At 38.7% G+C, this 12,793-nt stretch overlaps 1 protein-coding gene across 5 annotated transcripts in view; it reads left to right on the forward strand.

The window, feature by feature from the left end:
- Positions 1 to 436: 436 nt before the first annotated feature.
- The window catches only part of grik1a (glutamate receptor, ionotropic, kainate 1a), a 43,577-nt gene continuing 31,220 nt past the window's right edge, over positions 437 to 12,793 (forward strand). For 3 of the 5 annotated variants that reach the window (XM_074610617.1, XM_074610619.1, XM_074610621.1), the window contains exon 1: positions 439 to 878. In XM_074610617.1, coding sequence (XP_074466718.1) covers positions 797 to 878 — 82 coding nt within the window. In that variant the 5' untranslated portion in view covers positions 439 to 796. Of the gene's footprint in view, positions 879 to 12,793 lie in introns of all 5 variants that reach the window. The other 2 variants (XM_074610618.1, XM_074610620.1) reach the window with 2 other exon arrangements.

Raw genomic sequence — 12,793 nt, forward strand, 5'->3', positions numbered from 1 at the left:
GTTGATCTTTTCCTAAACTTAACCGAGTCGATCTTTTCCTAAACCTAATCAAGTCGATCTTTTCCTAAACTTAACCAAGTCAATCTTTTCCTAAACCTAACTATGTAGTTTTGTTGCCTAAACATAACCAAGTCGATATTTTCCTAAACTTAACCGAGTCGATCTTTCCCTACACTTAACCAAGTCAAGGACTAAATTGACCGTCATCAACGCTGATTGGACATCCACATAAAAGGTGGAGAGTCGGGTCACTCCATTCCTATCTGACACTTTAGGCTTTCATTGACCACATTGAAAGGGAATCTATTAAGGATACAGTTTTGAGGGATTAAAATGAATGTAAAAAAGTGTGACAACCAACCTCATACTCTCCTACTTGATCTTTTATTTTGAAAAGTCGTACCGGAAATCACCTACATGTCGGCTTGCTTGCCGTTGATCCGTGCGCTCTCACTCCCTCCGCTCCTGCCTCCTCGGAGGCGCACTAAGACTAGTGAGTAAAAGTGGACGTGTGGACGTACTCTGGGCTCCTGTTTATTTATTCTCCTCCAGTTTTTTGTTCAGAAAGATGATTCTTGGATTGATATTATATTTGAAAGTTGGATCCACGTGACTGAATGGTCATCATTTATGGTTTCTTTTGGTGCGACGGAGTGATGCAGAGTGGGAAGGATCAAATTGGGAATAAAACTTGGGTTGCGCGCTGGCATGGCACGTCAGGTGTTCCGGCGCTCGGATAGAGGCGCTTTCTTTCTGTCATGGTGTCAACACCCGCGGTGAGGTCGTCTGGAGCACTATGGAGGAAGGAAAAATACTTTTCTTCTGTCTTATCTTCGCGGCGCAGTTCTGCCTGAGCTCAACACAAGTCCTCCGGATCGGTAAGAGCAACAGCTGTTTTACGCACGGTGTTGTTGGACCAAGAGTAGCCATATGAGTTGTCCCATTTTCTGTTTGACATATGAACGCGTCTGTCACTATACATCCTGTTCCACATCTGTCTGTGTCAAATACAGTTTTTGTGACCTTAAAGTTTTTATAGATTTCTTTTTAGATTTTCTTTTATAGTATCACTTCAGTGGTATTTTGTGCCTTGTATTCCATGAAAGTGATTATTATGGGATTTTTATCTGCTGTCAGTACAGAGGAAAAGGTTACCTGCATCAAAGGACAAAATACATTTTGACAGCTTCACTCCCAGCTGGTTAATTGGAGATAAATGTTAACACCTTGCAGCCCTTTATTGAGTCCACAAATTCAATTATGCAGAAAGCAAGCAAAAGGTCGGAAACAATAGTTAGAAATTAATGTGTGGAGGATCCCTCTGAGCTGATAAATTATACACTCACCTTTTATTAATTCATAATCTTGAAGTCTGATCATAATTTTGTCCAAAATGTCTTCAAAAAATGCCATTGAAAAGTTTTTCTTTATGGTGACTTTAATTCTGACTGAACTTTCTTTCAGCATACTTTGCCATCAGAGGGTTTGTTTGAAGCTCATGCAATATCTCTGAAAGTATCTCTTAAATCATTTAAATTTCAAGCTACATTATAGAAGATGTGCTTATTATTGCTACACACACTCATACACAGGCACACAAACAAGCTGAAAGTAATAGATTATTGATTCCTCCCTGTGTACTCCCTCTGGCCATCAGACACTCCTGTTGGGGCATTTTCATTCAAAATATGTTCCCCCTGCAGCTGATCTTCACAAACAGCTGAACCCTATCCATCACTGAGATGGATGTAATGCAGCCCACGAGGGCGATGTAATCATCCTCAGTCCTGCTGTCGTAGGCCGTGTAGTGGAGTTGAGAGAACTTCACCTAGACCTAATTAGAGTGGAGGAGGCGGTTGAGCGCTGTGTTCATTATCCAAGCGTCTCTTTTTCAGGCTTTGAGTCGAACTGTAATATGTGGACGTAATAGACTGGATAAATTGAAAATTGGTGTCACTGCCACCTGTTCCTAACTTGGAGAGGTAAAGAGGAGGTTCACATGGTCCTGGATTGGATACCATACAGCAACACTGTATACAGAATATATTGAGATATAGTTCATAAAGCAAATCTATACAGATCTGTAAAGATCTGTCGATTAAATCAACTAATCGATTGGTCGAGAAAATCGTACGAGTGTTAGTCGACTAACAATTTCTTCGGCCGAGGACAGCGTAAGTTGCGTATTCGGACCATCATCGCCTTCCAAACTGTTGAAATGTTACAAATCCTGCTCATATTTACACGTTAAATTCAGATTTAAGAAGAGCACAGAGAAACTTTCCCCCTTCTGCAGATGAATGTGAAACCAGTCCTCTATAGTATCAAACCCTGTATATCGTGTACATCATTCTGCACAGTGAAGCCCAGACATTCAAGTGAAGCAAGAATAGATAAAACCCATTTTTGAGTGAAGGGGGACTTTAAAGAGCTTGCTAAAAGGACGAAAGGTCACATTGGATTACAGAGGATATTACACCAGCCAAATGTCTCACAACCTGTCAACCCGACAGATTTTTTAACATAAGCACATGACACATGATTTGAAAAGCTGCTGTTACTGTTGTGTTAATATATTCAAGTTGTTCTCATACACTGTTCGTAGCTATACCTACGAAAAGTAATGCAGTGCAATTAGTATATATCCCACAAAGTCAATTTGTGTGTAATCCACATAATTGGAAGTGTAAAGAGCAAGAAATGCAGCGTGGGGAGGAGGTCGGGATGGATAGGTGGGTCAAAAAACACTGAACTTTAACCCAGGAAACTGTTCATCGTACCCCGTGTGAAACCAGAAGTCAGCGTTGATTTATTGTCACGTAACTTCCGTACTTAAGTTAAGTTATTTTAACCCAAACCACAATCTTTTCCTAAACCTAACCAAGTTGATTTTTTTCCTAAACCTAACCAAGTCAATCTTTTCCTAAACCTAACTAAGTAGTTTTGTTGCCTAAACCTAAGTCGATCTTTTCCTAAACTTAACCAAGTCGATCTTTTCCTAAACTTAACCAAGTCGATCTTTTCCTAAACTTAAGCAAGTCGATCTTTTCCTAAACTTAACCAAGTCAATCTTTTCCTAAACTTAACCAAGTTGATCTTTTCCTAAACTTAACCAAGTCGATCTTTTCCTAAACTTATCCAAGTCGTTTTGTTGCCTAAACCTCACCAAGTCGAACTTTTCCTAAACTTAATCAAGTCTATATTTTTCTAAACTTAATCAAATCAATCTTTTCCTAAACTTAACCAAGTCAATCTTTTCCTAAACCTAAACTAAGTCGTTTTGTTGCCTAAAACTAACGAAGTCGTTTTGTTGCCTAAAACTAACAAAGTAGTTTTGTTGCCTTAACCTAAGTAGTTTCCTGTGAAGACGAAGTTTAAAAAGTTTAAAATGTTTAAAAATGTTAAAAATTTGGAATTAAGATATTATACGAAGCATTGTATCAGAATATGTTGATACATTAAACAAGCCATTAAGAATAACTTGCACACAAGGGACCATCTGATAATGTTTTTTTTAATTTGTTCTTTAGAGTAATTGCAAAACATGAGCAGAATAAGCAAACAGTGTTGACAAGGATCATCCAAAATGTGACCCAGATATGTATGAGTGAGACGTTTTAAAGTTAAAAAAATAAACTTATGAATGCTCTTTGGTGAATAAACTATTCCATTGTGACACAGTTTCTGAATTCAAATGTAGCTTGGCATTATGTATTCCAATTTCTCGTCAATTATCAGCTGACATATTGTACATATCAATATTGATATTATCTGTAATAGGCTAAAATCTTGTGTTTTTGGAAACTTGCACATGCATGAAAAATATTTTTTATACCCATAATATAAGGATTCTATTATAGGCTGTATATCATGATAACATGTTGATGCACGCTCGCCAATGTGTTGGATCTATCTTTAGTATTGGCAGCATTTGTTCATTTTATCTGGTCCACAGTTGCACACGCAGAGGGTTTCTGATCTGGAGTTTAGCTCTGGGTCACACATTAATATTCAGGACCATTCAAGACCAATAAGTTCAGCTTTGATGGTTCAGCTCAACACAAGTCCCGAAATTCACACAGCTCTAAAAGACTTAAACCCATAGACACTATCAGTGTGTGCGTGCATGTGCATTCATGCATGTGTGCGTATTAGAGAGTGAGAGAAATCGCAGAAGTTTGGCTCCAGGTGTCGCTTTCTGTTAAATCGAAGTTAAGTTGGAGCTGTAACCTGCATTTATAAAAAGGGTGCCTGCTTAATTTTATTCATTAGTTCCTTTCTCTCGAACAACTGGCCATTAGGAAAACGAATGAATCTCTCCTCTCAGCCAAATTGCCAGAGGTTTTGGAAAGTTGGCCTCACTTCTGTCGAAGATATACACACAGATATACTGTGGAGTTGGCTGCCTCAGTAGTGCGATCGTTCATCATGCTGGCAGAAACCCAGGACTTTCGGTTGTGAGAAAGGAGAGGGAGCTGTAGTTTGTCAAGGGATTGCATTGATATCACTGGTATCCATTTGTACGTATTGATCCTGAGGCTTTTCTTGTGACGCGCAGATTGAGTTCAGGATGGTGAGCGAGTCACGTATATGCCTCCTTTTCTTTGTCTGATTTAGTGGCACAAAACAAATGATTTTGGAACCTGAGAGAGACTCAACCTGAAAGGAAGCTGCGTTTCTTTTGCCAGCAACTGCATCATATTAGGGATGTTAATGATTTAACCGTTTAACCGACATTAAGCATTTTAACCGATTAACGCTATCGATTAAAACGGCTAAAAGAATTGTTAAAGGTCCCATATTATAAAAAAGTGAGATTTTCATGTTTTTTTATTATAAAGCAGGCTTAAGTCCTATATAAATAATGTGAAAGTATCGAAACACTCAATCCACAGGGAAATACACACAGCCCGTATTTAGAAACTCTGCATTTGAAACAAGCTGTCAGGATTTCTGCCCATTCGTGATGTCACGAATATACAATATTTAGACCCTTGACACAATTTTAAACGTAAACATTCTAAATGTGTCCCAGTTTATTCCTGGTTGCAGTGTATGTGAATGTCATCAGCTGTCAGGAACTACACATGGACCCAAGCTGTTGCCTAGCAACGCAATTCTGTTGCAATTCCGTGAAAATGCGCTAAAACGGAGCGTTTCAGACAGAGGGTAAATACAGGCATATTCAGGCTGACGGTATGAGGAAAATAAAGTTTTTTTTTTAACATTACAGCATGTAAACATGTTCTAGTAGAAACACAAAATACAAGTATGAACCTGAAAATGAGCATGATATGGGACCTTTAATAATTAATTAAAAAAGCTCAGAAAAAGTTGCCACTTTAAGGGGAAAAGCTGGTCCACCTTAAGACAGTCTGAGCTGTCGTTACAGATACAGGAAGTTGGCTCGGGTCTTGAGCTCGCTTGAGCGGGGCGAGTTGTAGCCTCGTAGTATTTATTCATCGAAAAATAAAGTGTACACACACTGTCTGCTACACCTACTCTACGTTCAAAGCTGTAAAGCCACACACACACGGTCTGTCGTAAACTCGCTGACAGACCGTATGTGTGTGACTACGGGGAGCACAATCACACACACTGTTTGTTGGACAATCGCTATCATTAATCCGGGCAGACAGAGTATCGTTGCAACCTGCTAAACTAAATGCGCGATGGAGACTTTTACTGGGAAAGTGGCTACATGTCCGCAACACACGCAGCATCTAAGTTATCTGTCTGCTAAGCAAACGCTCCTGAACGGCGAACTGGAGACAGTGAAAGCAGCATATGCTCCCATACGGGCGAACTGGGGACTGTCTGTTGTGCTCATACACTGCAGCTGGCACACCGCTGCATGCGAGGCACAAATTTTGTCGGTTAACGGTTAATAATCGGTTAACGAGGATCGGTTATAAGTTAAGAAAATGTTTAAAAATTGGCATCATATGCTGCTTTCGTGGTACAAAGTGCTAATAAATAATTTTTGCTGCAAAGGGTCAAATTATTAAATAAAAAGCTGGTATAATTCTGTCAAAATGCTACACTTGAGGCTAATTATCTTATTGTATTTCCGGAACAAAAACATCATATTTTCTAGATTTTGTATAAAATGATTCTTGTACATCACTCTCACTTAGTAGTAGTAGTAATAATGTAGGGCATATTGACTTTCAGATACTACTCCTAGTCTTTTTGGTGCCCTTGCAGTCATTTTCAATTTCTCTCGGCCTCTCTTTTTCTCTTTTTTTTGCCTCTGATGTGACACCCCTGATTGCATTTTGGCCTTGTTTGCCCATTTCTGCAGCCCCCCTTGATTTGTTGTCGGGAACAGAACGTTTCCCCTGTGTTTTCTCAGCCAGGGTGCAGCAGTGAACTGTCCATCATTCAGCTTGACACCTGAGACCCCTTTTTTTTCTACCCTCCCAGATACATTTCCTCCTGCCTGTATAGCTAAAGTGCACGACAGTCCATGTTTCCAGAGAGAGACGCAGATGGTAGTAGTTTTATGTCACTGTCAGCAAAAAGGAGAACTCTCCTGTCCAGCTCAGTGATCTTCCAGAGCTGTTAGAAAGATCCACATTTCTTCTGTCTCAGGCACTGAGAGGCAGTTTGATGTGTAACCGCCCTCCACTGAAATGTAGTGCTGAATAAAAGATGACACAACTACAGGATGCTTTTTGGTGATCACCATTTTGAGGTCAAATAGATGGAGAAGAAATAGGGTTTTGGGGGGGAATATTTATACAGCATAGTATCAAAGATATTTTGCGTGGCAATACAGTGCTGCAGTGATGACGTATCTTTGTAGGCCAGCCAGGAAGTTAGCATCGCCCTGGTTCCCTCCATAAAAAAACAATGGGATTTTTCCATTGAATTTTGGATTATTGCAGAAAATAAGCTCTATGGCAAACAAACCTTTAGGATATTTTCACGTTTTGTTTAGCAAGATAATCTTCACAAAAGAACACCACTTTTGAAGCATAAATGCACTCGCCAGAAGTAAAAAGCTAACTATAGTTAGGCTATAAACTACATCTAACTCTGAACTACACCACGGTCGCATGAACGTGAGTACACAATGACGAGATGAAGTTTAGTAGTCTCATTTAGCCACTTTTTTAAGACACGTAAAAGCTTCAAAATTCACGAGCGGGATATTAACAGACGTATTTTATAATGTAGAACAAAACTGTAAAATCTCTTCAGATTGTTTTAACCACAGACCTTATTTCAGGCGTCTAACTAACAACCCATCCAAAAAACCCATTGACTTCCAGACGAGGGAACCGGAAGTGCTAAAATGTTAACTCATTTCCGGGTTTAAAGACTCATTCCTGTAGCACTCATAATATATTGTATTGATGCACGGACGTCAAGTATCAATCTTTTATTAAATAAACTATTAATATTGCAAATACAGTATATAGACTCTAATACAGACAGTTCAGTTTGTCAGGTGCATGATGCAACATTTATATTTTTATGACAGTGTAGGTCAATCTGTCTGCTCGACAATCCCATTTTGCTAAAATTTTGATTGAAGTGAGATGAAGGGACTGCATAATTGTTTTGTAAAAGTTGCATTGTTCAAAGTACATAGTAGTAACATTTGTTGATATGACAGTGTTGGAAAGAGAAAATTGTGTGTTATTAGATAAAACAGATGTTGAAAAACTGCATAATTTGCAATTAAAAAAAGGAATAAATCGCAATAAATCACAATATATCTTATCACAATTTTTTGGCAACATTGGGCAAAAATTCCTTTATAATCTTTCAGCATATTGTAATTCAAAGACTTCAGCACCTCCTCATGGCTCTGTTTTCAGGCTTTAAGAAATCTAGCACGTGACGGGAGACTTTGGCCAATCACAGGTCATTTCGGAGAGAGAGCGTTCCTATTGGCTGTGCTCCGACTGGTGGGCGGTGCTTGGTATTTCTTCAACTGTTCTCAGTATGGCTGCCGGGTCATAAACTTTCTAATTTTACAGCTAAACAGTACACTACAAGATGTTTCTGAAAACATTTGAGGTAAGAAATAGGCATTACAGTAACAGAATATTGATTCATATTTGATCAGCGCTGCCTAGCTTGACCGTTTGATCGGAGTTTGTGAGTGATTGACTTGATTGTCTTGATTATTTCCTTATTTTTTCCCATAAAACTTCTCTTTTTTGTTTAAAGTGTGAAAATCAGTGGAACATAGAATAATTGGGGATATAAAGCCTGCATGCTAAGTAAGGGACTAATGTACAGCGAGCCGGTCATTGTTGTGAAAGAATCCCCGACAGGGCGATGCTGCACCCGGACGCAAAGCGGAGGGATTCTTTCACAACAATGACCCGCTAGCTGTACATTATCCCGCTTATTACACGGCTTCTTAAGAAATCAATATTTTGAGACAAAAAACGGTCCGCCAAAGTCCGACATCAGAGCTGCGCCCATAGCAACGGTCTGTTATACATAGCAACGGTTTGTTATAGAGAAATTACAGACCGCAGAATGCTGTGATTGACCAATCAGAATCGAGTATTCGACACAGCCGTGTAATAATGTACCTAAATGGCTCTTAATCATCCACTTTTGTAGTGAATACTGTATGTTCTGTTTTATATGTTTTTAATGTCTGCGTGTTTCTTGTTAGAAACACCCCATTGCTCTCTTGTAAAAAAAAAATTCTAATTTCAGTGAGACTCCTGGATAAATAAAGTTTAAATAAAAAAAAATAAAAAAATCCATTTTCAATCAGTAATGTGTAAATCTAGCATTTCTTAGAACTGTGGCAGTCTGATAGTTTTAATGATGAAAAAGCAATGTGAGACAACAACGTCTTGTATCCAGATTGCGGAAGGATTTTAAAATGTCAGAGTAATCTCTATGCAGATAGCAGGTTAGCACAAGTTGTTATCTGCCAGTCAAAAAGCAATTAAAAGATGACAAATAGAGAATTTTCTGGTGGTTAACAAAACACAAATCTGTGACACCCTGGGTTCATCTCTTGACTGCGCACATGTTTTTCTCTTCTCCATCTCTTTTGAACCTTCTAATGAAAAATAAATGTCATAAATTGTTGTTAAATAACACAAATCTTACACAAACATTAATCACCACTGAGGCTAATGGAAAAAAAAAGAAAAAGATTTTATGTTTATTACAGTCATCCTCAATTTGGCCATAACGAGCGTCCTGTGTTTTAGCAGCCATAGTGCATCCTGAGTGTGCTTATATTTTATGCTGATAAAATCTACCTGCAAACCCCAAATGCATGTTAAAAGGCATTTACTGAGTCCTGTGGGTCCTCTGAAAGTTTTAGCGCCCATTTATGATGTCTGATAAGCCAGATGGATGCGTGTTCCTGAGGCGAATTATTCCTCATTATTTTGGGAGCTGACTGAATGCTTTTAGTGCTCCGAGGTACATTAATTAATTTGTTTTGAAAAAAAAAAAACACCTTGTTTTTTTCTTTTTTTTTAAATGGCATTTTTATGATGGCAGCAGTCACAACCCTCAGTAGAGTTCAAGCTGCTCCGCAAGAAGGGATGACGCATAACTAATGTAAAACATAATTATTTGTAATTAAATGGTGAAGTGACAGATGGATGGGGTGAGATTCTCCACATACACACACACACACACATACACATAGACAGAAACAGACATCTTTATCTCCCCGGTGAGTTGTTGAAGAGATTGATCAGGTCTGCGTGACAAGTTGGCACAAAGCTCAGATTTGTTCTTCATTTTTTTGTTTTATGTTTTCCTCCCACCGCAGCAGGCAGATAAATCTCTCATCCATCCGTCGTACTGTACCACATTTTCACACTTTTATGGAACCTTTTTCTTCCAGTTACAGCTATGTACTTACTTGGTAATCACAATAATTACAGAAGAAATTACATTTTTATGCTAATGGGCCTAATGGTTCTTGGTTATAATTGCTAATTGTCTGCCTTTGCATTTACAAGGACTTATTTGTGACATCTTTTGAGTGCCTGTATCAGTGTTTGTTGAATTAATTGTCCACCTGTTGTGACTGCCCAATGATTCAGGATGCCTCTCCCCTGGACCTTTATCGCTGCCTGTTTGTGGAAATGAGAAACTGGAATGTTCTTCAGAGGACCAGTTACAATTCAAACCCTAAAGTACTTCACAGTGTCACTGCAGAGGCTGGGTTCATAAAACCAGTGCAGATCCACTGAATAAATTGCAGTCTTTGCACTGGATCTGTTGACTGTTCTGTGTTGCACTTTTCAGTTGGGCTGAGTATCAAACCTCAATACTTTGTTGGGTTCCGAAAACCAAAAGCCGATATGGTTGAAGAATATCTTCATGTAATTATTGAGACCTTAGTCTTCCTGTGTTAAAGAGGACCTATTACGCTTATTTCCAGGTTGTACTAGAACATGTTTACATGCTTTAATGTGAAAAAAAACACTCTATTTTTCACATACCGGCTTTGCTGCTGCAAAAAAAATATTTACACAATGAGATTTTTGATAAATAATCATCAGTAATGTGGATATAATGACCAAGTGTAAAAGACAAATAATAGAACAGCTAGAACAGTCTGGTAAGTTCAGAAAAATACATCAATTACATCACTTCAGTGTATTGCAGCCTTTAAAACCAGGAAAAGGCAACAATTATACCATATCACTATTATAATTAGTCAACCGAACCAAACTCTTCGGACTCCCCTCCAGCTCTGCTCTAACTAGCTTAGTTTGAGAGCGTGACAAACTAGCCGCTTGACAAGCATTATGCAAATGTGTTACTTGGTGACATCACTACGTTACGGAAGAAAAGGCAGGACTTCAAGCGAGGTGTTTCAGGCAGTTCAGGAGCAGTGTTTCTGTGAGGGAGAGTAACTCCCTTTGGTGTGGACTTTTGGCTTTGTAACTTTGCAGATTTTTTTTTTACTAGGGCTGTCCCGAATGCCATTTTTTGGGCTTTGAAGCTTCCATGAGAAATATTCGAAGATATTTGAAGATTCGCGGCCCGGGAGGCTGACATGTTTTTCTGCCTGTCTGTCTCCATCTCCCCCGTTTCAGTGTCGCTGCTGCTCTACTGTACATACACGTACCTCTACACACAACAAACCGCAATATCCGTCTGAGAATAACTGATAATAATTAATGCTGAATGTAAATAATGTGGGATTATTGCTTATTTTATGGTCTATATTGGGATATGTGCTTTATTATTACATACTTGTATGAACAAATAAAGAAGAATTTGAATACTGATTTGGAGGTCGATTACCATGGTAATGGTCAAAGCTTCAAAGCTTCGAAGCATTATTAAAACTACTAACACACTAAAGGACAGGGAAAAAGCATAAAGAGCAAAAACATAATAGGTCCCCTTTAAATAACAAACTAAATGTTTTACAGTTCCTCAAAGTAAGGTATTGTTTTTGTATTGATGCCAAAAGTCAGGCATCATATCAGCATTATTGTCCAAACAAATAAGATACCAGATCTACATCTCAGCTATGGTGTACTATAATTGTTTGGATGTGCAGAAGTCTAACACCCACTGACAGTTATCCAAAAAGCTCAATCTGTGCTTGGCTTGAACTGAGCAACATCCTCAAGGAATATGGAAACGCCTCATACATGCACAACAACCATTACACAACACTATAATGCACTATATTGTGAGCTATGTTATTATGAGCCGCTAGAACCAGAACTAAAGTAAATTAATTTAATGGTACTGTCAACTGCTTTAGTGCGTCTGAGCAAACCAAACAATCACAACAAGCTTTTACTCTTCTTCTGTATACTGTTGTCTCTGTTCTGACACATTTCAGAGAGTAAAACTGTGGTTTTATGAAAGTACAAGCTGGTGAAGTCATTATCTTTTGCTCACTATAACGCATCAGCAGCAGAGGAAAGACAGGAAGCATTGTTTGAACTAAACAAATAGTACAACAAATAGACCAAATCGTTTTTGATTCAGTAAGAGCAAACATCGGCAGAATCAGCAAGGAAGCAAAAACTTGCTGTTTCAGGAAAACTACCCTGAAAGATGTAACTACAAGACTGACAATTACTTGTCCAATGAATTTTTTTTCTTTCTGGTCCCTGGCTTGACTGATGTGACATGACTCGTCTTTCAAAAGCCCATTTTGAACCTCCACGAGAAGCTCTTAAAGCCTTTTTATTTCCTGCTCTTTCACACTGCAGCAGCAATTAAGCTACTTCCATTTCATCTTGCCTTTGAGTCCACACTTCACTTCTTCTGCACCCGGATGACAGGATGTTGATGAGGAGTTTCGGGGCAATTTCAGAAGTCTGTCTGAGCAGTATTGTTTCTTTAAAGCCCGCTGACAGCTGGTCCATGCAGCGAGTTGTGTGTGGCCTTGGGTCCCCCGGATACTACAAGTCACAACAGTGGAAGAGCAGGACTTTCTAACCCACTTTGAGAACCAAAGTGTTAAGAACATTCCTTATGCCTCGCAGAAAAAATTATGATTGTTCATCTTTGAGCACTTAATATTCATCTTCATTTGCATGCTTCTGTGGGAATTCCAATTTAATTCTCTGCTCGTAGAATATTGAAGCCGAAGGCATTCAAACTACAAATATTATCTTTTATTGTGGACATAACGTATTTTTGGATTTGTTTATGGCTGGGAGATTAGGTTTGCATAAAAATTACTATTTGAAATGACCCTCCATTAAATCAGACTGCATTTGGTGTAATTGTAGATTATGCAGACTGTGTGCTGCCTTGTAAAAAATGTGAATTTTGCACACCTTGTCTGGCTTACTGTAGACTTATACAT

The sequence above is a fragment of the Sebastes fasciatus genome, chromosome 16 (assembly GCF_043250625.1).
Source record: "Sebastes fasciatus isolate fSebFas1 chromosome 16, fSebFas1.pri, whole genome shotgun sequence".
Classification (NCBI taxonomy): Eukaryota; Metazoa; Chordata; class Actinopteri; order Perciformes; family Sebastidae; genus Sebastes; species Sebastes fasciatus.